The sequence below is a fragment of the Pseudophryne corroboree genome, chromosome 1 (assembly GCF_028390025.1).
Source record: "Pseudophryne corroboree isolate aPseCor3 chromosome 1, aPseCor3.hap2, whole genome shotgun sequence".
Taxonomy (NCBI): Eukaryota; Metazoa; Chordata; class Amphibia; order Anura; family Myobatrachidae; genus Pseudophryne; species Pseudophryne corroboree.
In genome coordinates, this window is record NC_086444.1 from 2,690,597 (window position 1) to 2,714,668 (window position 24,072).

Below are 24,072 nucleotides of genomic sequence, written 5' to 3' on the forward strand. Positions count from 1 at the left end.
GTAGCCTCTGGGAGGTGACGGAGGAGGAGAAGACGCAGTCTGCGCAGTGGGGGCACCAGGGTAGTCTTATCCGGTACATCCTGAGTAATGATCTCATATCTACAGGTCGCTGCTTCAGCAGCTGAGGAACCTACAGTCTCTTCTGAGTCAGACCGGAGCCAAGACCACAGCGTCCAGCACTTGTATCATGGTGAGTGCACTCAGACGTTCCCTGTGTTCCTGGGGTCCGGCCATTCTATCATGTGGGGGCGTGTCCTTTATCACTGGGGTCCGGCCATTCTATCATGTGGGGGCGTGTCCTTTATTACTGGGGTCCGGCCATTCTATCATGTGGGGGCGTGTCCTTTATTACTGGGGTCCGGCCATTCTATCATGTGGGGGCGTGTCCTTTATTACTGGGGTCCGGCGCTTCTGTCATGTGGGAGCGTGTCGTTTATTACTGGGGTCCGGCCATTCTATCATGTGGGGGCGTGTCCTTTATTACTGGGGTCCGGCCATTCTATCATGTGGGGGCGTGTCCTTTATTACTGGGGTCCGGCCATTCTATCATGTGGGGGCATGTCCTTTATTACTGGGGTCCGGCCATTCTATCATGTGGGGGCATGTCCTTTATTACTGGGGTCCGGCCATTCTATCATGTGGGGGCGTGTCCTTTATTACTGGGGTCCGGCCATTCTATCATGTGGGGGCGTGTCCTTTATTACTGGGGTCCGGCCATTCTATCATGTGGGGGCGTGTCCTTTATTACTGGGGTCCGGCCATTCTATCATGTGGGGGCGTGTCCTTTATTACTGGGGTCCGGCGCTTCTGTCATGTGGGAGCGTGTCGTTTATTACTGGGGTCCGGCCATTCTATCATGTGGGGGCGTGTCCTTTATTACTGGGGTCCGGCCATTCTATCATGTGGGGGCGTGTCCTTTATTACTGGGGTCCGGCCATTCTATCATGTGGGGGCGTGTCCTTTATTACTGGGGTCCGGCCATTCTATCATGTGGGGGCATGTCCTTTATTACTGGGGTCCGGCCATTCTATCATGTGGGGGCGTGTCCTTTATTACTGGGGTCCGGCCATTCTATCATGTGGGGGCATGTCCTTTATTACTGGGGTCCGGCCATTCTATCATGTGGGGGCGTGTCCTTTATTACTGGGGTCCGGCCATTCTATCATGTGGGGGCGTGTCCTTTATTACTGGGGTCCGGCCATTCTATCATGTGGGGGCGTGTCCTTTATTACTGGGGTCCGGCCATTCTATCATGTGGGGGCGTGTCCTTTATTACTGGGGTCCGGCCATTCTATCATGTGGGGGCGTGTCCTTTATAACTGGGGTCCGGCGCTTCTGTCATGTGGGGGCGTGTCCTTTATTACTGGGGTCCGGCCATTCTATCATGTGGGGGCGTGTCCTTTATTACTGGGGTCCGGCGCTTCTGTCATGTGGGGGCGTGTCCTTTATTACTGGGGTCCGGCCATTCTATCATGTGGGGGCGTGTCCTTTATTACTGGGGTCCGGACATTCTATCATGTGGGGGCGTGTCCTTTATTACTGGGGTCCGGCCATTCTATCATGTGGGGGCGTGTCCTTTATTACTGGGGTCCGGCCATTCTATCATGTGGGGGCGTGTCCTTTATTACTGGGGTCCGGCCATTCTATCATGTGGGGGCGTGTCCTTTATTACTGGGGTCTGGCGCTGGTGTCACAGGGGCGTGTCCTTTATTACTGGGGTCCGGCGCTGGTGTCACAGGGGCGTGTCCTTTATTACTGGGGTCTGGCGCTGGTGTCACAGGGGCGTGTCCTTTATTACTGGGGTCCGGCGCTTCTGTCATGTGGGGGCGTGTCCTTTATTACTGGGGTCCGGCGCTTCTGTCATGTGGGAGCGTGTCGTTTATTACTGGGGTCCGGCTATTCTATCATGTGGGGGCGTGTCCTTTATTACTGGGGTCTGGCGCTTGTCATGTGGGGGCGTGTCCTTTATTACTGGGGTTCGGCCATTCTATCATGTGGGGGCGTGTCCTTTATTACTGGGGTCCGGCCATTGGCCATTCTATCATGTGGGGGCGTGTCCTTTATTACTGGGGTCCGGCCATTCTATCATGTGGGGGCGTGTCCTTTATTACTGGGGTCCGGCCATTCTATCATGTGGGGGCGTGTCCTTTATTACTGGGGTTCGGCGCTATTGTCACAGGGGCGTGTCCATTATTACTGGGGTCTGGCGCTTGTGTCACAGGGGCGTCTTCTTTATTACTGGGGTCTGGCGCTTGTGTCACAGGGGCGTCTCCTTTATTACTGGGGTCTGGCGCTTGTGTCACAGGGGCGTCTCCTTTATTACTGGGGTCTGGCGCTGGTGTCACAGGGGGCGTGTCCTTTATTACTGGGGTGTGGCGCTGGTGTCACAGGGGCGTGTCCTTTATTATTGGGGACCGGCGCTGGTGTCACAGGGGCGTGTCCTTTATTACTGGGGACTGGCGCTGGTGTCACAGGGGCGTGTCCTTTATTACTGGGGTCCGGCGCTGGTGTCACAGGGGCGTGTCCTTTATTACTGGGGTCCGGCGCTGGTGTCACAGGGGCGTGTCCTTTATTACTGGGGACCGGCGCTTGTGTCACAGGGGCGTGTCCTTTATTACTGGGGTCCGGCGCTGGTGTCACAGGGGCGTGTCCTTTATTACTGGGGTCCGGCGCTGGTGTCACAGGGGCGTGTCCTTTATTACTGGGGACCGGTGCTTGTGTCACAGGGGCGTGTCCTTTATTAATGGGGTCCGGCGCTGGTGTCACAGGGGCGTGTCCTTTATTACTGGGGTCCGGCGCTGGTGTCACAGGGGCGTCTACTTTATTACTGGGGTCCGGCGCTGGTGTCACAGGGGCGTGTCCTTTATTACTGGGGTCCTGCACGTGTAATGGGGAACTGCCCCTGACTCTACCCTCTGTTCCCCTACAGGTCTTGGCACTTTCGTTCTGCCTCATTCTCTTCCCCAGCCTGTATCCATTCGGGAGAAATGTTGGACAACACGATCTGCATGGAGGTGAGTACGCCGACCTCTGTTAGTCACTGACTGGTGTACATAGAGCCTGCAACACTCCCGGGAACTCCAGCCAGTCCGCCTGCGGCTATAAATGTGTATATATAGTGCACTTGCCCCGGCCTCAGACGCGCCTGTGTTACTCCACGGGTCGGGCAGTTGTGGCCTCACACATACAGGCTAGTACTGGGGAGACGGCAGAAGTCCTGGAGATGGGTCAATATGTAATAGCCTGCGAGGTGCAGACAATTCCGGAATCTCTGCGAGTCCTCCTGTATTTTTATAGCTGCAGTCACAAAACAGACTGCCTGGCTGATGTCAGAGACGTCTCTCTGTCAGAGACATAAGCCCCAGCGCGGCTTCCCTCCCTCTCCCCTCACCCTGTGATGTGATGAGGGGACACAGTCTCTGTCAGCAACATTAACCCCAGTGCGACTTCCCTCCCTCTCCCCTCACCATGTGACGTGATGAGAGGACACAGTCTCTGTCAGCGACATAAGCCCCAGCGTGGCTTCCCTCCCTCACCCTGTGATGTGATGAGGGACACAGTCTCTGTCAGCGACATAAGCACCAGCGCGGCTTCCCTCCCTCTCCCCTCACCCTGTGAAGTGATGAGAGGACACAGTCTCTGTCAGCGACATAAGCCCCAGTGCGGCTTCCCTCCCTCTCCCCTCACGATGTGATGAGGGGACACAGTCTCTGTCAGCGACATAAGCCCCAGCGCGGCTTCCCTTACTCTCCCCTCACCCTGTGATGTGATGAGGAGACACTGTCTCTGTCAGAGACATAAGCCCCAGCGCGGCTTCCCTCCCTCTCCCCTCACCCTGTGATGTGATGAGGGGACACAGTCTCTGTCAGCAACATTAACCCCAGTGCGACTTCCCTCCCTCTCCCCTCACCATGTGACGTGATGAGAGGACACAGTCTCTGTCAGCGACATAAGCCCCAGCGTGGCTTCCCTCCCTCACCCTGTGATGTGATGAGGGACACAGTCTCTGTCAGCGACATAAGCACCAGCGCGGCTTCCCTCCCTCTCCCCTCACCCTGTGAAGTGATGAGAGGACACAGTCTCTGTCAGCGACATAAGCCCCAGTGCGGCTTCCCTCCCTCTCCCCTCACGATGTGATGAGGGGACACAGTCTCTGTCAGCGACATAAGCCCCAGCGCGGCTTCCCTTACTCTCCCCTCACCCTGTGATGTGATGAGGAGACACTGTCTCTGTCAGAGACATAAGCCCCAGCGCAGCTTCCCTCCCTCTCCCCTCACCCTGTGATGTGATGAGGGGACACAATCTCTGTCAGCGACATAAGCCCCAGCGCGGCTTCCCTCCCTCTCCCTGTATTCAGTTTAGAATACTGTATTCAGTTCTGGAGGCCATATCTTCAAAAGGATATTAATACATTAGAAACTGTACAAAGAAGGGCAACTAAAATGGTGCATGGCCGACATCACAAAACATACCCAGAAAGACTAAGAAATCTCAATATGTATAGTTTGGAGCAGAGAAGGGAAAGGAGGGACATGATAGAAACTTTCAAATATATCAAGGGTTTTAACAAAGTCCAGGAGGGAAACATTCTCCAAATGAAGAGAGGCAATAGGACACGAGGACATGCACTGAGACTGGAGGGGGGAGGTTCAGGGGAAATTTGCGGAAAAAATATTTCACAGAAAGGGTAGTGGACAAGTGGAATAGCCTCCCATCAGAGGTGGTAGAGGCTAAGACAGTAGAGCAATTTAAACATGCATGGGATAGACATAAGGATATCCTTACAAAGAAATAAGGATCAAATAAGGTTAGAGATAAAAATAATATAAAAAAAAAAAAAAAAAGGGGCAGACTAGATGGGCCAAATGGTTCTTATCTGCCGACAAATTCTATGTTTCTATGTTTCCCCTCACCCTGTGATGTGATGAGAGGACACAGTCTCTGTCAGCGACATAAGCCCCAGCGCGGCTTCCCTTCCTCTCCCCTCACCCTGTGATGTGATGAGGGGACACAGTCTCTGTCAGCGACATAAGCCCCGGCGCCGCTTCCCTCCCTCTCCCCTCACCCTGTGATGTGATGAGGGGACACAGTCTCTGTCAGCGACATAAGCCCCAGCGCGGCTTCCCTCCCTCTCCCCTCACCCTGTGATGTGATGAGGGGACACAGTCTCTGTCAGAAACATAAGCACCAGCGCGGCTTCCCTCCCTCTCCTCTCACCCTGTGATGTGATGAGGGGACACAGTCTCTGTCAGCGACATAAGCACCAGCGCGGCTTCCCTCCCTCTCCCCTCACCCTGTGATGTGATGAGGGGACACAGTCTCTGTCAGCGACATAAGCCTCAGCGCGGCTTCCCTCACCCTGTGATGTGATGAGGGGACACAGTCTCTGTCAGATACATAAGCCCCAGCGCGGCTTCCCTCCCTCTCCCCTCACCCTGTGATGTAATGAGGGGACACAGTCTCTGTCAGATACATAAGCCCCAGCGCGGCTTCCCTCCCTCTCCCGTCACCCTGTGATGTGATGAGGGGACACAGTCTCTGTCAGCGACATAAGCACCAGCGCGGCTTCCCTCCCTCTCCTCTCACCCTGTGATGTGATGAGGGGACACAGTCTCTGTCAGCGACATAAGCACCAGCGTGGCTTCCCTCCCTCTCCCCTCACCCTGTGATGTGATGAGGGGACACAGTCTCTGTCAGCGACATAAGCCCCAGTGCGGCTTCCCTCACCCTGTGATGTGCTGAGGGGACACAGTCTCTGTCAGCGACATAAGCACCAGCGTGGCTTCCCTCCCTCTCCTCTCACCCTGTGATGTGATGAGAGGACACAGTATCTGTCAGCGACATAAGCACCAGCGCAGCTTCTCTCTCTCTCCTCTCACCCTGTGATGTGATGAGGGGACACAGTCTCTGTCAGATACATAAGCACCAGCGTGACTTCCCTCCCTCTCCCCTCACCCTGTGACGTGATGAGGGGACACAGTCTCTGTCAGTGACATAAGCACCAGCGCGGCTTCCCTCCCTCTCCTCTCACCCTGTGATGTGATGAGGGGACACAGTCTCTGTCAGAGACATAAGCACCAGCGCGGCTTCCCTCCCTCTCCACTCACCCTGTGATGTGATGAGGGGACACAGTCTCTGTCAGCGACATAAGCCGTACTGTAATATGATGACTGGACTCTGTCTTTCAGTTGTGTCCCGCAAGCTTCGAGCAGCCACCCCAGATCTCCCCCTCGGCGATAGCGCAGGACAAGCTGATCTGCAGGACATACATCTGGAGAAGTCTGATATGGGGCCAGGAGTGGAGGATTCTCTGCTGGACATGTCCCACCAAGAGCTGCATCTGGAGCCGTCTCTGCAGGGAGCGCAGAATGACACCCCTGAGATCCAGGACATTGGAACCGCTGAATCTAAACCCTCAATCACTAGTAACTCCTCCTCGGACCACCAGCGAGAGAACCAGGGGCCGCCGGAGCCTACCCCTGCTCACTTCTCTGACCCGCCGGAACAGCTACCCCTCCTGCAGGATAAACAGGACTGGGTGGAGAGGACACGGAGCGTCATAATTACCCCACATCACTCGGATGAGATGTAACGGCGCTGCGCACATTGTATATAGAGACTGCTGAGCATTACAGTACAATGCCTTACCAGGCGATTTCTCTGCCGAGCTGGTTGGGGGGCTGGCGGACCCTCAATACTGACGGCGGATAGCACTAAGCACCTACTGAAATTTGTGCCCCCCTAGCCTATAGAGAGATGTATATATTTATGTGTAGTCTGTCACGTGTATCCAATAAACAGGCATGTTTTATCACTCCCGGCGCCTGCGTCATACAGAGACCTATTGTAATGAGGCCCCGCTGGTATCTACGTTACATTACAGTACAGCACATAGGGTTCCACCTGCCGTACGGTTGTGTTACCCCCCCTCCCCCCCACCCCGCAGTGCAGCTTCAGTATAAATACTCTGCAGCAGTGTGCGCTGAATCCTCCCGGGTGTAATTGCTGTGTGGTAGTGCGCGCTGGGCCTCTGATTCTCCCGGGGGTAATTGCTGTGCGGTAGTGCGCGCTGGGCCTCTGATCCTCCCGGGTGTAATTGCTGTGTGGTAGTGAGCGCTGGGCCTCTGATTCTCCCGGGGGTAATTGCTGTGCGGTAGTGCGCGCTGGGCCTCTGATTCTCCCGGGTGTAATTGCTGTGCGGTAGTGAGCGCTGGGCCTCTGATTCTCCCGGGTGTAATTGCTGTGTGGTAGTGCGCGCTGGGCCTCTGATCCTCCCGGGTGTAATTGCTGTGTGGCAGTGCGCGCTGGGCCTCTGATCCTCCCGGGTGTAATTGCTGTGTGGTAGTGAGCGCTGGGACTCTTATTCTCCCGGGTGTAATTGCTGTGTGGTAGTGCGCGCTGGGACTCTGATTCTCCCGGGTGTAATTGCTGTGCGGTAGTGCGCGCTGGGCCTCTGATTCTCCCGGGTGTAATTGCTGTGTGGTAGCGAGCGCTGGGCCTCTGATTCTCCCGGGTGTAATTGCTGTGCGGTAGTGAGCGCTGGGCCTCTGATTCTCCCAGGTGTAATTGCTGTGTGGTAGTGAGCGCTGGGCCTCTGATTCTCCCGGGTGTAATTGCTGTGCGGTAGTGCGTGCTGGGCCTCTGATCCTCCCGGGTGTAATTGCTGTGCGGTAGTGCGTGCTGGGCCTCTGATCCTCCCGGGTGTAATTGCTGTGCGGTAGTGCGTGCTGGGCCTCTGATCCTCCCGGGTGTAATTGCTGTGCGGTAGTGCGTGCTGGGCCTCTGATCCTCCTGGGTGTAATTGCTGTGCGGTAGTGCGTGCTGGGCCTCTGATCCTCCCGGGTGTAATTGCTGTGCGGTAGTGCGTGCTGGGCCTCTGATCCTCCCGGGTGTAATTGCTGTGCGGTAGTGCGCGCTGGGCCTCTGTTCCTCCCGGGTGTAATTGCTGTGTGGTAGTGAGTGCTGGGCCTCTGATTCTCCCGGGTGTAATTGCTGTGCGGTAGTGCGCGCTGGGCCTCTGATCCTCCCGGGTGTAATTGCTGTGCGGTAGTGCGTGCTGGGCCTCTGATCCTCCTGGGTGTAATTGCTGTGTGGTAGTGAGCGCTGGGCCTCTGATCCTCCCGGGTGTAATTGCTGTGTGGTAGTGAGCGCTGGGCCTCTGATTCTCCCGGGTGTAATTGCTGTGTGGTAGTGAGCGCTGGGCCTCTGATCCTCCCGGGTGTAATTGCTGTGCGGTAGTGCGCGCTGGGCCTCTGATCCTCCCGGGTGTAATTGCTGTGCGGTAGTGAGCGCTGGGCCTCTGATCCTCCCGGGTGTAATTGCTGTGCGGTAGTGCGTGCTGGGCCTCTGATCCTCCCGGGTGTAATTGCTGTGCGGTAGTGCGTGCTGGGCCTCTGATCCTCCTGGGTGTAATTGCTGTGTGGTAGTGAGCGCTGGGCCTCTGATTCTCCCGGGTGTAATTGCTGTGTGGTAGTGCGTGCTGGGCCTCTGATCCTCCCGGGTGTAATTGCTGTGCGGTAGTGCGTGCTGGGCCTCTGATCCTCCCGGGTGTAATTGCTGTGCGGTAGTGCGTGCTGGGCCTCTGATCCTCCTGGGTGTAATTGCTGTGTGGTAGTGAGCGCTGGGCCTCTGATTCTCCCGGGTGTAATTGCTGTGTGGTAGTGCGCGCTGGGCCTCTGATCCTCCCGGGTGTAATTGCTGTGCGGTAGTGCGCGCTGGGCCTCTGATCCTCCCGGGTGTAATTGCTGTGCGGTAGTGCGTGCTGGGCCTCTGATCCTCCCGGGTGTAATTGCTGTGTGGTAGTGAGCGCTGGGCCTCTGATCCTCCCGGGTGTAATTGCTGTGTGGTAGTGAGCGCTGGGCCTCTGATCCTCCCGGGTGTAATTGCTGTGTGGTAGTGAGCGCTGGGCCTCTGATCCTCCCGGGTGTAATTGCTGTGTGGTAGTGAGCGCTGGGCCTCTGATCCTCCCGGGTGTAATTGCTGTGTGGTAGTGCGCGCTGGGCCTCTGATTCTCCCGGGTGTAATTGCTGTGTGGTAGCGAGCGCTGGGCCTCTGATTCTCCCGGGTGTAATTGCTGTGTGGTAGTGCGCGCTGGGCCTCTGATTCTCCTGGGTGTAATTGCTGTGTGGTAGTGCGCGCTGGGCCTCTGATTCTCCCGGGTGTAATTGCTGTGTGGTAGTGCGCGCTGGGCCTCTGATCCTCCCGGGTGTAATTGCTGTGTGGTAGTGAGCGCTGGGCCTCTGATCCTCGCGGGTGTAATTGCTGTGTGGTAGTGCGCGCTGGGCCTCTGATTCTCCCGGGTGTAATTGCTGTGTGGTAGTGCGCGCTGGGCCTCTGATTCTCCCGGGTGTAATTGCTGTGTGGTAGTGCGCGCTGGGCCTCTGATTCTCCCGGGTGTAATTGCTGTGTGGTAGTGCGCGCTGGGCCTCTGATTCTCCCGGGTGTAATTGCTGTGTGGTAGTGAGCGCTGGGCCTCTGATTCTCCCGGGTGTAATTGCTGTGTGGTAGTGAGCGCTGGGCCTCTGATCCTCCCGGGTGTAATTGCTGTGCGGTAGTGAGCGCTGGGCCTCTGATCCTCCCGGGTGTAATTGCTGTGCGGTAGTGAGCGCTGGGCCTCTGATCCTCCCGGGTGTAATTGCTGTGTGGTAGTGCGCGCTGGGCCTCTGATTCTCCCGGGTGTAATTGCTGTGTGGTAGTGAGTGCTGGGCCTCTGATCCTCCCGGGTGTAATTGCTGTGCGGTAGTGAGCGCTGGGCCTCTGATCCTCCCGGGTGTAATTGCTGTGTGGTAGTGAGCGCTGGGCCTCTGATCCTCCCGGGTGTAATTGCTGTGCGGTAGTGAGCGCTGGGCCTCTGATCCTCCCGGGTGTAATTGCTGTGTGGTAGTGCGCGCTGGGCATCTGATTCTCCCGGGTGTAATTGCTGTGTGGTAGTGAGTGCTGGGCCTCTGATTCTCCCGGGTGTAATTGCTGTGTGGTAGTGAGCGCTGGGCCTCTGATCCTCGCGGGTGTAATTGCTGTGTGGTAGTGCGTGCTGGGCCTCTGATCCTCCCGGGTGTAATTGCTGTGTGGTAGTGCGCGCTGGGCCTCTGATCCTCCCGGGTGTAATTGCTGTGCGGTAGTGCGCGCTGGGCATCTGATTCTCCCGGGTGTAATTGCTGTGTGGTAGTGAGCGCTGGGCCTCTGATTCTCCCGGGTGTAATTGCTGTGTGGTAGTGAGCGCTGGGCCTCTGATTCTCCCGGGTGTAATTGCTGTGTGGTAGCGAGCGCTGGGCCTCTGATTCTCCAGGGTGTAATTGCTGTGTGGTAGTGCGCGCTGGGCCTCTGATTCTCCCGGGTGTAATTGCTGTGCGGTAGTGCGCGCTGGGCCTCTGATTCTCCCGGGTGTAATTGCTGTGCGGTAGTGCGTGCTGGGCCTCTGATCCTCCCGGGTGTAATTGCTGTGTGGTAGCGAGCGCTGGGCCTCTGATTCTCCCGGGTGTAATTGCTGTGTGGTAGTGCGCGCTGGGCCTCTGATTCTCCCGGGTGTAATTGCTGTGCGGTAGTGCGCGCTGGGCCTCTGATTCTCCCGGGTGTAATTGCTGTGCGGTTGTGCGCGCTGGGCCTCTGATTCTCCTGGGTGTAATTGCTGTGCGGTAGTGCGCGCTGGGCCTCTGATTCTCCCGGGTGTAATTGCTGTGTGGTAGTGCGCGCTGGGCCTCTGATTCTCCCGGGTGTAATTGCTGTGTGGTAGTGCGCGCTGGGCCTCTGATTCTCCCGGGTGTAATTGCTGTGTGGTAGTGAGCGCTGGGCCTCTGATCCTCCCGGGTGTAATTGCTGTGTGGTAGTGCGCGCTGGGCCTCTGATTCTCCCGGGTGTAATTGCTGTGTGGTAGTGAGCGCTGGGCCTCTGATCCTCGCGGGTGTAATTGCTGTGTGGTAGTGCGTGCTGGGCCTCTGATCCTCCCGGGTGTAATTGCTGTGTGGTAGTGAGCGCTGGGCCTCTGATCCTCGCGGGTGTAATTGCTGTGTGGTAGTGCGTGCTGGGCCTCTGATCCTCCCGGGTGTAATTGCTGTGTGGTAGTGCGCGCTGGGCCTCTGATCCTCCCGGGTGTAATTGCTGTGCGGTAGTGCGCGCTGGGCATCTGATTCTCCCGGGTGTAATTGCTGTGTGGTAGTGAGCGCTGGGCCTCTGATTCTCCCGGGTGTAATTGCTGTGTGGTAGTGAGCGCTGGGCCTCTGATTCTCCCGGGTGTAATTGCTGTGTGGTAGCGAGCGCTGGGCCTCTGATCCTCGCGGGTGTAATTGCTGTGTGGTAGTGCGTGCTGGGCCTCTGATCCTCCCGGGTGTAATTGCTGTGTGGTAGTGCGCGCTGGGCATCTGATTCTCCCAGGTGTAATTGCTGTGTGGTAGCGAGCGCTGGGCCTCTGATTCTCCCGGGTGTAATTGCTGTGTGGTAGTGCGCGCTGGGCCTCTGATTCTCCCGGGTGTAATTGCTGTGCGGTAGTGCGCGCTGGGCCTCTGATTCTCCCGGGTGTAATTGCTGTGCGGTAGTGCGTGCTGGGCCTCTGATCCTCCCGGGTGTAATTGCTGTGTGGTAGCGAGCGCTGGGCCTCTGATTCTCCCGGGTGTAATTGCTGTGTGGTAGTGCGCGCTGGGCCTCTGATTCTCCCGGGTGTAATTGCTGTGCGGTAGTGCGCGCTGGGCCTCTGATTCTCCCGGGTGTAATTGCTGTGCGGTAGTGCGCGCTGGGCCTCTGATTCTCCCGGGTGTAATTGCTGTGTGGTAGTGAGCGCTGGGCCTCTGATTCTCGCGGGTGTAATTGCTGTGCGGTAGTGCGCGCTGGGCCTCTGATCCTCCCGGGTGTAATTGCTGTGTGGTAGTGCGCGCTGGGCCTCTGATTCTCCCGGGTGTAATTGCTGTGCGGTAGCGAGCGCTGGGCCTCTGATTCTGTAATGTGGTTATAACCGGTGGTGCCCACGTGAGCACTCCTTTCATACTTTCTTCTTTACTTGTACGTGACTTAAGGTATTTTTTGGGAGAGATGCCTATCGGGAATAACGTGCACCAAAGGGCAGCCCTACTGACTGACTGCGCAACACAGGGGTGACAAATAGGAATTTTCTTTCAGAGGAGGTAGAGGCGACCAGAGGCTGTCCCCGGCCCATATCCCCCAGACAGGTATTGACCTTAGAAACTGAAGGGCAGTACCGATGAGTTTTCCCTGACTTTAGTTTTGTATTGAGACCCCTCTTGAAGATTGGACTAAAGGTGTGTACACACGGAGCGATATAACTGAGCGATTTTGACTATATAGTCAAAATCGCTCAGAAAGTTAGTGCATATCTCTCCATGTGTACACAGCCAGCGATAGTGATGCGCGTCCCCGCTAGGTCGCTATCGCTGCTAAAAATAGAGTGTGCAGGCAAGTCAATTTTGGCTATGTCGCTGGGAAAGAAAAAGCGTCCCCTTGCTTGAATGAGTTAGACAAAATCTCTGGTAAAGTTAGTCAAAATCTCCTACTGCCAGTTCAAGGGAAATCGCTCAGTCAAAATCTCTCCATGTATATGCACCTTTAGAAGGCTCACAGAGATGCGAATGGACTGCCTCTAAGGAAGAGCCCCAGTGACAATAAAGGATAGACCAGTGGGAATTGGCCTACATTACCCAGAAAGCATTGCAGCAGCAGCTCCACTCTTGTGGGTGACCTCAACCTTGCTGTCTGCGGTAGACCGCTGGTGACCACCCATAGACTTCAATGGGGTTTCTTTCCCCATTGAAGTCTATGGACTCTGGCTAGGCACTCCACACCTATTAAGCAATCAGGAGAGCGCTACTACATGGCGCTCACTGATTGGCTGGCGGGTCTCCACTATACATGGATTTTCTTACGTACACTGGTCCAGGTTACTCATTTTTCTTCAGGTTCGATAGGGCTCCACAGGGATAGCGGGGGTTGTAGGTCGTGGATCAGGTCTGGGCACCAAACAGTTAAGCTTTCAGATTTCCCAGGATGCATCTGTGTGAAAGCTCCCCAGTGACAGCGGTTCTGTGTGAAAGCTCCCCAGTGACAGCGGTTCTGTGTGAAAGCTCCCTGGTGACAGCGGTTCTGTGTGAAAGCCCCCCGCTGACAGCGGTTCTGTGTGAAAGCTCCCTGGTGACAGCGGTTCTGTGTGAAAGCCCCCCCGCTGACGGCGCTTCTGTGTGAAAGCCCCCCGCTGACGGCGCTTCTGTGTGAAAGCCCCCCGCTGACGGCGCTTCTGTGTGAAAGCCCCCCGCTGACGGCGCTTCTGTGTGAAAGCCCCCCGCTGACGGCGCTTCTGTGTGAAAGCCCCCCGCTGACGGCGCTTCTGTGTGAAAGCCCCCCGCTGACGGCGCTTCTGTGTGAAAGCCCCCCGGTGACGGCGGTTCTGTGTGAAAGCTCCCCGGTGACGGCGGTTCTGTGTGAAAGCTCCCCGGTAACACTGGTTCTGTGTGAAAGCGCCCCGGTAACAGCTGTTCTGTGTGAAAGCCCCCCGCTAACAGCGGTTATGTGTGAAAGCTCCCCGGTAACAGCGGTTCTGTGTGAAAGCTCCCCGGTAACAGCGGTTCTGTGTGAAAGCTCCCCGGTAACAGCTGTTCTGTGTGAAAGCTCCCCGGTAACACCGGGTATGTGTGAAAGCTCCCCGGTAACACCGGGTATGTGTGAAAGCTCCCCGGTGACACCGGTTCTGTGTGAAAGTGCCCCGGTGACAGCGGTTCTGTGTGAAAGCGCCCGGTAACAGCGGTTCTGTGTGAAAGCCCCCCGCTAACAACTGTTCTGTGTGAAAGCTCCCCGGTAACAGCGGGTATGTGTGAAAGCTCCCCGGTAACAGCGGTTATGTGTGAAAGCTCCCCGGTAACAGCGGTTATGTATGAAAGCCCCCCGCTAACAGCGGTTCTGTGTGAAAGCTCCCCGGTAACAGCGGTTCTGTGTGAAAGCTCCCCGGTAACAGCGGTTCTGTGTGAAAGCTCCCCGGTAACAGCGGTTCTGTGTGAAAGCTCCCCGGTAACAGCGGTTCTGTGTGAAAGCTCCCCGGTAACAGCGGTTCTGTGTGAAAGCTCCCCGGTAACAGCGGTTCTGTGTGAAAGCTCCCCGGTAACACCGGGTATGTGTGAAAGCTCCCCGGTAACACCGGGTATGTGTGAAAGCTCCCCGGTAACACCGGGTATGTGTGAAAGCTCCCCGGTAACACCGGGTATGTGTGAAAGCTCCCCGGTAACACCGGGTATGTGTGAAAGCTCCCCGGTAACACCGGGTATGTGTGAAAGCTCCTCGGTAACACCGGGTATGTGTGAAAGCCCCCCGGTGACAGCGGTTCTGTGTGAAAGCCCCCCGGTGACAGCGGTTCTGTGTGAAAGCCCCCCCGGTGACAGCGGTTCTGTGTGAAAGCCCCCCCGGTGACAGCGGTTCTGTGTGAAAGCTCCCCGGTAACAGCTGTTCTGTGTGAAAGCTCCCCGGTAACACCGGGTATGTGTGAAAGCTCCCCGGTAACACCGGGTATGTGTGAAAGCTCCCCGGTAACACCGGGTATGTGTGAAAGCTCCCCGGTAACAGCGGTTATGTATGAAAGCCCCCCGCTGACAGCGGTTATGTATGAAAGCCCCCCGGTGACAGCGGTTCTGTGTGAAAGCCCCCCGGTGACAGCAGGTCTGTGTGAAAGCCCCCCGGTGACAGCGGTTCTGTGTGAAAGCCCCCCGGTGACAGCGGTTCTGTGTGAAAGCCCCCCGGTGACAGCGGTTATGTGTGAAAGCTCCCCGGTGACAGCTGTTCTGTGTGAAAGCTCCCCGGTAACACCGGGTATGTGTGAAAGCTCCCCGGTAACAGTGGTTATGTATGAAAGCCCCCCAGTAACAGCGGTTCTGTGGACACTATTTTAACTCTACTTCCTGGTTCTTCTTCCAGGAAGTTTGGTGCCAGTACTACAACACTCAGCCACTGGAGGAGCAGGGGTGTTAGTAGGAATTCTGTACAGCACAGGTTTCACTGATTGTAGTGTGTTCCCCGTGCACTGCACTTCTGGGTTATACACACTTTAAAGTTTTACGGAGTCGTGGGACTTGTCTGTCTTTGTGTACTTATCTGTGTATATAATGAGTAAGGCTAATGCAAAATCAAAAAAGCAGCTTGGCTGCAGGGTCTGTGAGAGTGTGTTACCTGATGGAGCTACCACATGCACAGTGTGTCTTGCAAATACGGGTACAAATACGAACCCTTACCCTGATCCTCCTTGGGCAATGCTGGCGGATGTGATGACTGACTTACAATCAGAGTTGGCTGCTGCGCGAAAGGAGCATGAGGCGGCTAGATCTGAGGCTAGGGTAATACCGCCTGAGATACCAGAATGGGCTCAGGAGATGTCTAGGACTTTGCAAGGGATACAAAAGTCCAAGTCTAGCTCAATCCTGAAAAATAGTTATCATTTGTCTTATAACTTACCAGTTTCAGCTATGTTGCATTCTGACGATTCAATGCCAGACCTGATATCTCAGGAGGAACATGAGGAAGGTGAATTGGCCCAGCAGTCAGATAGTAAGGTTACTGATTGCCCGGCCATAGATAATCTCATCAGGGCAGTACGTCAGGTTCTACATTTTAGGGAAACTGAAGAACCTCTTTCAAATGATGAGGTGTTATTTGCTAAAAGACAGAGAACACCGGTTTGTTTTCCTTATTCAGATTCTCTTAATAAACCGTTAACAGAAGCATGGAAGAATCCAGATGAACGGTTTTCTATGCCTCGGCAGTTTCTGTCTAGCTACCCGTTCCCAGAGTCTATGATGTCTAAATGGAGAAAAAAAATCCACCGACGACAGACGCAGGCAGTCGTGTAGTGCTGGAGCTCCTGCCTGAGGCACCTATATTTCAATTATTCCCTGCTACTACCAGATCCCCACACTTGTTCCTGCACCCTCGTCCCACTCCTATCTTGGTACAGTGGTCTGCGGAGCCGGCGGGTGCCTCCTGCACCCGTGCAGGTTGCGGCCTACTTACCCAGCTGAAGCCGGGGGCTTAATTTCTCTTTAGCCGGGACCGCAAGTGGACCGTATGCACCCCGCTGGCACAGTATTTCCTCCCTCCCTCTCTCTGCCACCTTCACAGCTCTCCCTTCTTGCCTGGCCGGCCCGGCCAGAAAGCTCCCTCTTCTGTGCGCTGCCCAGAGTGGGGACCCGCTGACCGGCGCTGAGGTAACTGCAGAGCGCCAGAGATCGCGATACCGCGCGCAGGACCCCGCCAGCCTATTCAGCCTCCAGACTGCCTCAGTGGCTGGGAGGCCCCTCTCCACTGCCTCCAATGCTTCAGCCCGCTCCAGAAGAGTAGTGGATGGCCCGGTCTCAGAGGCCTTGTATTAGAGGCCGACGGCGCCATTTTGTTTAAGGGCTGCTTGCCCACTTTGCTCATCACCACTGTCCTCCACACTGTGCTCGCAGCCTGGCTGCTTGTGACACACTCTGCTGGGCACTGTTATATTGCACACAGCTAATCCCCAGTTGTCTGTAGTGTCCCAGCTGTCCCCCCCCCCCCCCCCCCTCCCCCCTCCTGGCCTCCATATCTCTGTTAAATCTTTATTACCCTGCATTCCCATCTACTGAGGGAAACACAGCCAGCCTCACTTATATGTACCCTGTTTCATTGATGGGACTGGAACTCCCTCCTGTGGCGACTCCCTGAGTTGCACCCTTTCTTCAGACTTTCTTATACTATAACGGGGAGATAGCGGAGACCCCCCCTCCCCTACCGCTGCTGTTCCTGCTCTTCTGAAAAGGAGGTTCATTGAGCACCACGATATGTTGGTGGACATCCGGCTCTCTGCAACTACGATACTCTACCCTTCACATCATGGTGCCTGATCTTTAAATTACAATGATCTGACCGAGCCACGCTGGGGGGAACACGTGATATGTCGCCTCTAAGTGGATACCCAGTTCGACGATAATTCCTTCTGACTACGCTTAGCACCGTGCCTCATGCCGAGAAGACGTTCTACCAAGAAAGTGTCAACTACTCCAGCCGACTCATCCCAAGCCAAGGCTTTTCGGACGCTATTCCGGCCACCAGTAACTGACTCTACCTCATCCACCCCTTCCTCGTCCTCCTTACTCTCCAGAGCCGTGGCCGGTAATACGGCTGAGGGGCTCCCTGCTCTCCTTCCGCCATCTTCTTCTGTGGTGGAGTCCTCTGATTTATCTACCATTCTCTCCAATATGCGGTCCCTTCCCACCCGCCAGGACCTGCAACAAGACCTTCAGTCCATGGAACAACGGATACAGGATTCCATTCAGACCCGTCTCTCTTCCATACAGTCCGATGTCACTCAGGTCGCAGATAGAGTGGTAACGTTGGAAGATTGCTCTGAGAGGACGGATTCTAAAATATCTGATCTCCATGATCTCATCTCTCGCCAGTCGCGTTCTCTGATAGCCATGGGCCACCGACTCGATGACGTGGATAACAGGGGACGCCGGAATAACCTGCGAATACGGGGATTGCCTGAAGATGTCGCACCCCAAAACGTTGAATCTGCTCTAACCAAAATATTCAATGAACTTTTGGGAGCGGACTCTGACTACCAGATGGTGTTTGACAGAGCACATCGGGCCTTGCGACCTAGAGGGACGCCGACGGAAAGACCCCGAGACGTTATCTGCAGACTCCACTACTTTCAGGAAAAGGAGGAGATTCTTAGAGCAGCCAGACTGGCACCGGACATTACTTTTGAGGGCCATAGGATACAAATCTTCCCGGACCTCTCGTGGTCTACCTTACAACAGAGGCATATACTCCGCCCCCTCACAGATGAACTTAAAAACCGTAACATCAAATTTCGGTGGGGATTCCTATTATCTATCCAAGTGACCTACAAAGGAACCCTTTTTGTCCTACAGGAATATGATGGCGTTAGGGACTTCTGCTCAGCCCTGGATATCCCGGCCCCGAGTCTCCCTAATTGGCTGGACCCGTTTGAACTTTCACTGTCTCCTCCGCACCAAATGGAACTGTGGCAGAGAGTCCGTAATCCTAGGAGGCGGCGACGGGATGACACGTTCGAGGAATCTGCAACCGTTCCTGCTGCTACAGTTGCCACAGATGACACGGGATGACGAAGGTGGGCAGGACCTCCAGTTACAATTTCCAGGGACACGTGACTACTTGACATATTTAATGTGTTTTTGATATGATGTTTTCTTTTTTGCGATGTCCTTCCACTGCAGGTTGCATAGTTCTATGCTGGCAACTGTTTCAGTACTTGTTTGCCTCCCGTGGTTGCTTAGGTACTGACACTTCCTGCCAAGTTATGTGCTTTGGTTTTTGTTTCTTGGTTTCTAGGTTGTCACTTTTATATTAGATTAACGTTACCCGTTATGCCGTTTTGCCTTCAGCACCCAGTGCTTTGCTTGATTTCGTAGTCTTCTGATTAAATTTCTTTTCTCTTACGTCCTAGAGGATGCTGGGGACTCCGTAAGGGCCATGGGGTATAGACGGGCTCCGCAGGAGATAGGGCACCTAAAAAGAACTTTAACTATGGGTGTGCACTGGCTCCTCCCTCTATGCCCCTCCTCCAGACCTCAGTTAGATCTTGTGCCCAGAGGAGAATGGGTGCACTGCAGAGAGCTCTCCAGAGTTTTCTGTTGAAAAAGAATTTTGTTAGGTTTTTTATTTTCAGGGAGTCCTGTTGGCAACAGGCTCCCTGCATCGTGGGACCGAGGGGAGAGAAACAGAGCTGGCTTGTCAAGTTGGGCTCTGTTTCTAAGGCTACTGGACACCATTAGCTCCAGAGGGAGTCGGAACACAGGTCTCACCTGGGGTTCGTCCCGGAGCCGCGCCGCCGTCCTCCTCACAGATGCCGAAGATAGAAGCCGGGTGAGTATGAGAAGGCAGAAGACATCAGATCTTCATGAGGTACCGCTGCGCGCTATTGCTCCCAGTCACACACACACAGAGCAGCACTGAAGGGTGCAGGGTGCAGGGCGCGGGGGGGGGGGGGGGGGGGTGTGCCTTGGGCAGCAATATTCTTCATTTTTGGGCAAATTCAGATAGATTAGGCTGCGGAGGCAATAAATCTAAGATCCCCCGCCATTTTAATAGAAAAGTCACTGGGACCGAAGCCCGCCGTCGGGTGGGCGGGGCTTGATCCTCAGCACTAACCAGCGCCATTTTCTCCACAGAAGCTGCATGAGGAAAACGCTGGCTCCCTGGTCTCTCCCCTGCTGAGCTTCACAGGCTGGAAAAAAGAGGAGGGGGGCACATTAGCGACGCAGTGAGTGGGAATTGGCATAATATATATAGAAAAAAGCGCTATCTGGTCATATTTTTTCCAGTGTTTTTAAGCACTGGTGTGTGCTGGCATACTCTCTCTCTGTCTCTCCTAAGGGCCTGGTTGGGGTTTTGTCCCCTTATAGGTTAATCCCTGTGTGTGTGGGGTGTCGGTACGTGTGTGTCGACATGTCTGAGGCGGAAGGCTGCTCCAAGGAGGATGTGGAGCAAATGAGTGGTGTGTCCCCGTCGGTTGTGCAGACTCTGGATTGGATGGACATGTGGCATATGTTGAATGCAAGTGTGGCATCTTTACATAAAAGGCTTGATAAGGCTGAATTAGGGGGGACATCAGGGGGTCAATCCTCGGATTGGACCGACTCACAGGGCCCGTCGGGGTCTCAAAAGCGTCCCTTAACACAAGACACTACTACCGACACGGATTCTGACTCCAGTGTCGACTACGACGAAGTAAAATTGCACCCTAGGGTGACTAAAACCATTCAGTGTATGATTGTGGCAATAAGGGATGTGTTGCATATTGAGGATGAACCCTCGGTCCCCGACACAAGGGTGCACATGTTTAAAGGAAAAGAAGCAGATTATTAATTTTCCCACATCTCATGAATTAAATGATTTCTTTGGAAAAGCTTGGGAGACTCCGGATAAGAGACCGCAGATCCCCAAAAGAATTTATATGGCATACCCCTTCCCTAAGCAGGACAGGGAGATTTGGGAATCACCCCCCACTGTGGACAAGGCCCTGACGCGCTTGTCCAAGAAAGTGGCGCTACCGTCTCCTGACACAGCGGCCCTTAAGGACCCTGCAGATCGCAGGCAAGAAAGTACCTTAAAGTGTATTTATTCTCGTACGGTTGCTGTGCTAAGACCGACAATTGCGTCGGCATGGGTGTGTAGTGCGATTTCAGCTTGGACAGATGAGCTGACAGATCAATTTGATAATATGGATAAGGATACTATATTCTTAACTCTAGCCCATATTAAAGACGCAGTCTTATTTCTCTAACGTCCTAAGTGGATGCTGGGGACTCCGTAAGGACCATGGGGAATAGCGGCTCCGCAGGAGACTGGGCACAAAAGTAAAGCTTTAGAACTACCTGGTGTGCACTGGCTCCTCCCCCTATGACCCTCCTCCAAGCCTCAGTTAGATTTTTGTGCCCGAACGAGAAGGGTGCACACTAGGTGGCTCTCCTGAGCTGCTTAGTGAAAAGTTTAGTTTTAGGTTTTTTATTTTCAGTGAGACCTGCTGGCAACAGGCTCACTGCATCGAGGGACTAAGGGGAGAAGAAGCGAACTCACCTGCGTGCAGAGTGGATTGGGCTTCTTAGGCTACTGGACATTAGCTCCAGAGGGACGATCACAGGCCCAGCCATGGATGGGTCCCAGAGCCGCGCCGCCGGCCCCCTTACAGAGCCAGAAGACAGAAGAGGTCCGGAAAATCGGCGGCAGAAGACGTCCTGTCTTCAACAAGGTAGCACACAGCACTGCAGCTGTGCGCCATTGCTCTCAGCACACTTCACACTCCGGTCACTGAGGGTGCAGGGCGCTGGGGGGGGCGCCCTGAGACGCAATAAAAACACCTTGGATGGCAAAAAATGCATCACATATAGCTCCTGGGCTATATGGATGAATTTAACCCCTGCCAGAATACATAGAAAAACGGGAGATAAGGCCGCCGATAAGGGGGCGGAGCCTATCTCCTCAGCACACTGGCGCCATTTTCCCTCACAGCTCCGTTGGAGGGAAGCTCCCTGGCTCTCCCCTGCAGTCACCACACTACAGAAAGGGTTAAAAAAGAGAGGGGGGCACTAATTACGCGCAGTATTAAAGATACAGCAGCTATAAGGGGAAAAACACTTATATAAGGTTATCCCTGTATATATATATATATATATATATATATATATATATATATATATATATATATAGCGCTCTGGTGTGTGCTGGCAAACTCTCCCTCTGTCTCCCCAAAGGGCTAGTGGGGTCCTGTCCTCTATCAGAGCATTCCCTGTGTGTGTGCTGTATGTCGGTACGTTTGTGTCGACATGTATGAGGAGAAAAATTATGTGGAGACGGAGCAGATTGCCTGTAATAGTGATGTCACCCCCTAGGGGGTCGACACCTGCGTGGATGAACTGTTGGAAGGAATTACGTAACAGTGTCAGCTCTGTATAAAAGACAGTGGTTGACATGAGACAGCCGGCTACTCAGCTTGTGCCTGTCCAGACGTCTCATAGGCCGTCAGGGGCTCTAAAGCGCCCGTTACCTCAGATGGCAGATATAGACGCCGACACGGATACTGACTCCAGTGTCGACGGTGAAGAGACAAATGTGACTTCCAGTAGGGCCACACGTTACATGATTGAGGCAATGAAAAATGTTTTACACATTTCTGATAATACGAGTACCACCAAAAAGGGGTATTATGTTCGGTGAGGAAAAACTACCTGTAGTTTTCCTGAATCTGAGAAATTAAATGAGGTGTGTGATGATGCGTGGGTTTCCCCCGATAACAACTGATAATTTCTAAAATGTTATTGGCATTATATCCTTTCCCGCCAGAGGTTAGGGGGCGTTGGGAAACACCCCCTAGGGTGGATAAAGCGCTCACACGCTTGTAAGAACAAGGGCTCTACCCTCTCCTGAGATGGCCGCCCTTAAGGATCCTGCTGATAGAAAGCAGGAGGGTATCCTAAAATGTATTTACACACATACTGGTGTTATACTGCGACCAGCAATCGCCTCAGCCTGGATGTGCAGTGCTGGGTTGGCGTGGTCGGATTCCCTGACTGAAAATATTGATACCCTAGATAGGGACAGTATATTATTGCCTATAGAGCATTTAAAAGATGCATTTCTATATATGCGTGATGCACAGCGGAATATTTGCCGACTGGCATCAAGTCTAAGTGCGTTGTCCATTTCAGGTGATGCGGATTCCAAACGGCATTTGGAAGTATTGCCTTATTAAGGGGAGGAGTTATTTGGGGTCGGTCTTTCAGACCTGGTGGCCACGGCAACAGCTGGGAAATCCACGTTTGTACCCCAGGTCGCCTCTCAACATGAGAAGACGCCGTATTATCAGGCGCAGTCTTTTCGTGGGCAAGCGGGCAAAAGGTTCCTCATTTCTGCCCCGTGACAGAGGGAGAGGAAAAAGGCTGCAGAAATCAGCCAGTTCCCAGGAACAGAAACCCTCTCCCGCCTCTGCCAAGCCCTCAGTATGACGCTGGGGCTTTACAAGCAGAATCATGCACGGTGGGGGGCCCGTCTCAATGAATTTCAGCGCGCAGTGGGCTCACTCGCAAGTAGACCCCTGGATCCTTCAGGTGATATCTCAGGGGTACAAATTAGAATTCGAGACGTCTCCCCCTCGCCGTTTCCTAAAGTCGGCTTTACCGATGTCTCCTTCTGACAGGGAGACAGTTTTGGAAGCCATTCACAAGCTGTATTCCCAGCAGGTGATAATCAAGGTACCCCTCCTGCAACAGGGAACGGGGTATTATTCCACACTGTTGTGGTACCGAAGCCGGACGGCTCGGTGAGACCGATTCTAAATCTAAAATCTTTGAACACTTACATACAGAGGTTCAAATTCAAGATTGAGTCACTCAGAGCAGTGATTGCGAACCTGGAAGAAGAGGACTACATGATGTCTCGGTACATCAAGGATGCTTACCTTCATGTCCCAATTTACCCTTCTCACCAAGGGTACCTCAGGTTTATGGTACAGAACTGTCACTATCAGTTTCAGACGCTGCCGTATGGATGGTCCACGGCACCCCGGGTCTTTACCAAGGTAATGGCCGAAATGATGATACTCCTTCAAAGGAAGGGAATTTTAGTTATCCCTTACTTGGACGATTCCCTGATAAGGGTAAGATCCAGGGAACAGTTGGAGGTCGGTGTAGCACTATCTCAGGTAGTGTTGCGGCAGCACGATTGGATTCTCAATATTCCAAAATCGCAGCTGATTCCGACGACTCGTCTTCTGTTCTTAGGGATGATCCTGGACACAGTTCAGAAAAAGGCGTTTCTCCCGGAGGAGAAAGTCAGGGAGTTATCCGAGCTAGTCGGGAACCTCCTATAACCGAGCCAAGTCTCAGTACATCAATGAGATGGTTCTGGAAAAAATGGTGGCTTCCTATGAAGCAATCCCATGCGGCAGATTCCACGCAAGAACTTTCCAGTGGGACCTGCTGGACAAATGGTCTGGGTCGCATCTTCAGATGCATCAGCGGATAACCCTGTCACCAAGCACAAGGGTGTCTCTCCTGTGGTGGTTGCAGAGTGCTCATCTTCTAGAGGGCCGCACATTCAGGACTGGGTCCTGGTGACCACGGATGCCAGCCTGCGAGGCTGGGGAGCAGTCACACAGGGAAGGAATTTCCAGAGCTTATGGTCAAGCCTGGAGACATCACTTCACATAAATATCCTGAAGCTAAGGGCCATTTACAATGCTCTAAGCTCAGCAAGACCTCTGCTTCAAGGTCACCCGGAGTTGATCCATTCGGACAACATCACGGCAGTCACCCACGTAAACTGACAGGGTGACACAAGAAGCAGAAGGGCAATGGCAGAAGCTGCAAGGATTCTTCGCTGGGCGGAAAATCATGTGATAGCACTGTCAGCAGTATTCATTCCGGGAGTGGACAACTGGGAAGCAGACTTCCTCAGCAGACACGACCTCCACCCGGGAGAGTGGGGACTTCACCCAGAAGTCTTCCACATGTTTATAAAACTCGACAAGTATTGCGCCAGGTCAAGGGACCCTCAGGCAATAGCTGTAGACGCTCTGGTAACACA

The 24,072-nt window shown here is 54.3% G+C and overlaps 1 protein-coding gene across 2 annotated transcripts in view; it reads left to right on the forward strand.

The window, feature by feature from the left end:
• The window catches only part of CREB3 (cAMP responsive element binding protein 3), a 52,405-nt gene extending 45,591 nt beyond the window's left edge, over positions 1–6,814 (forward strand). For both annotated transcript variants that reach the window (XM_063957474.1, XM_063957475.1), the window contains exons 8-10: positions 106–190; positions 2,930–3,014; positions 6,189–6,814. In XM_063957474.1, the coding sequence (XP_063813544.1) occupies positions 106–190; positions 2,930–3,014; positions 6,189–6,592 (574 nt within the window). In that variant the 3' untranslated portion in view covers positions 6,593–6,814. The remainder of the gene's footprint in view (positions 1–105; positions 191–2,929; positions 3,015–6,188) is intronic.
• Positions 6,815–24,072: the final 17,258 nt, after the last annotated feature.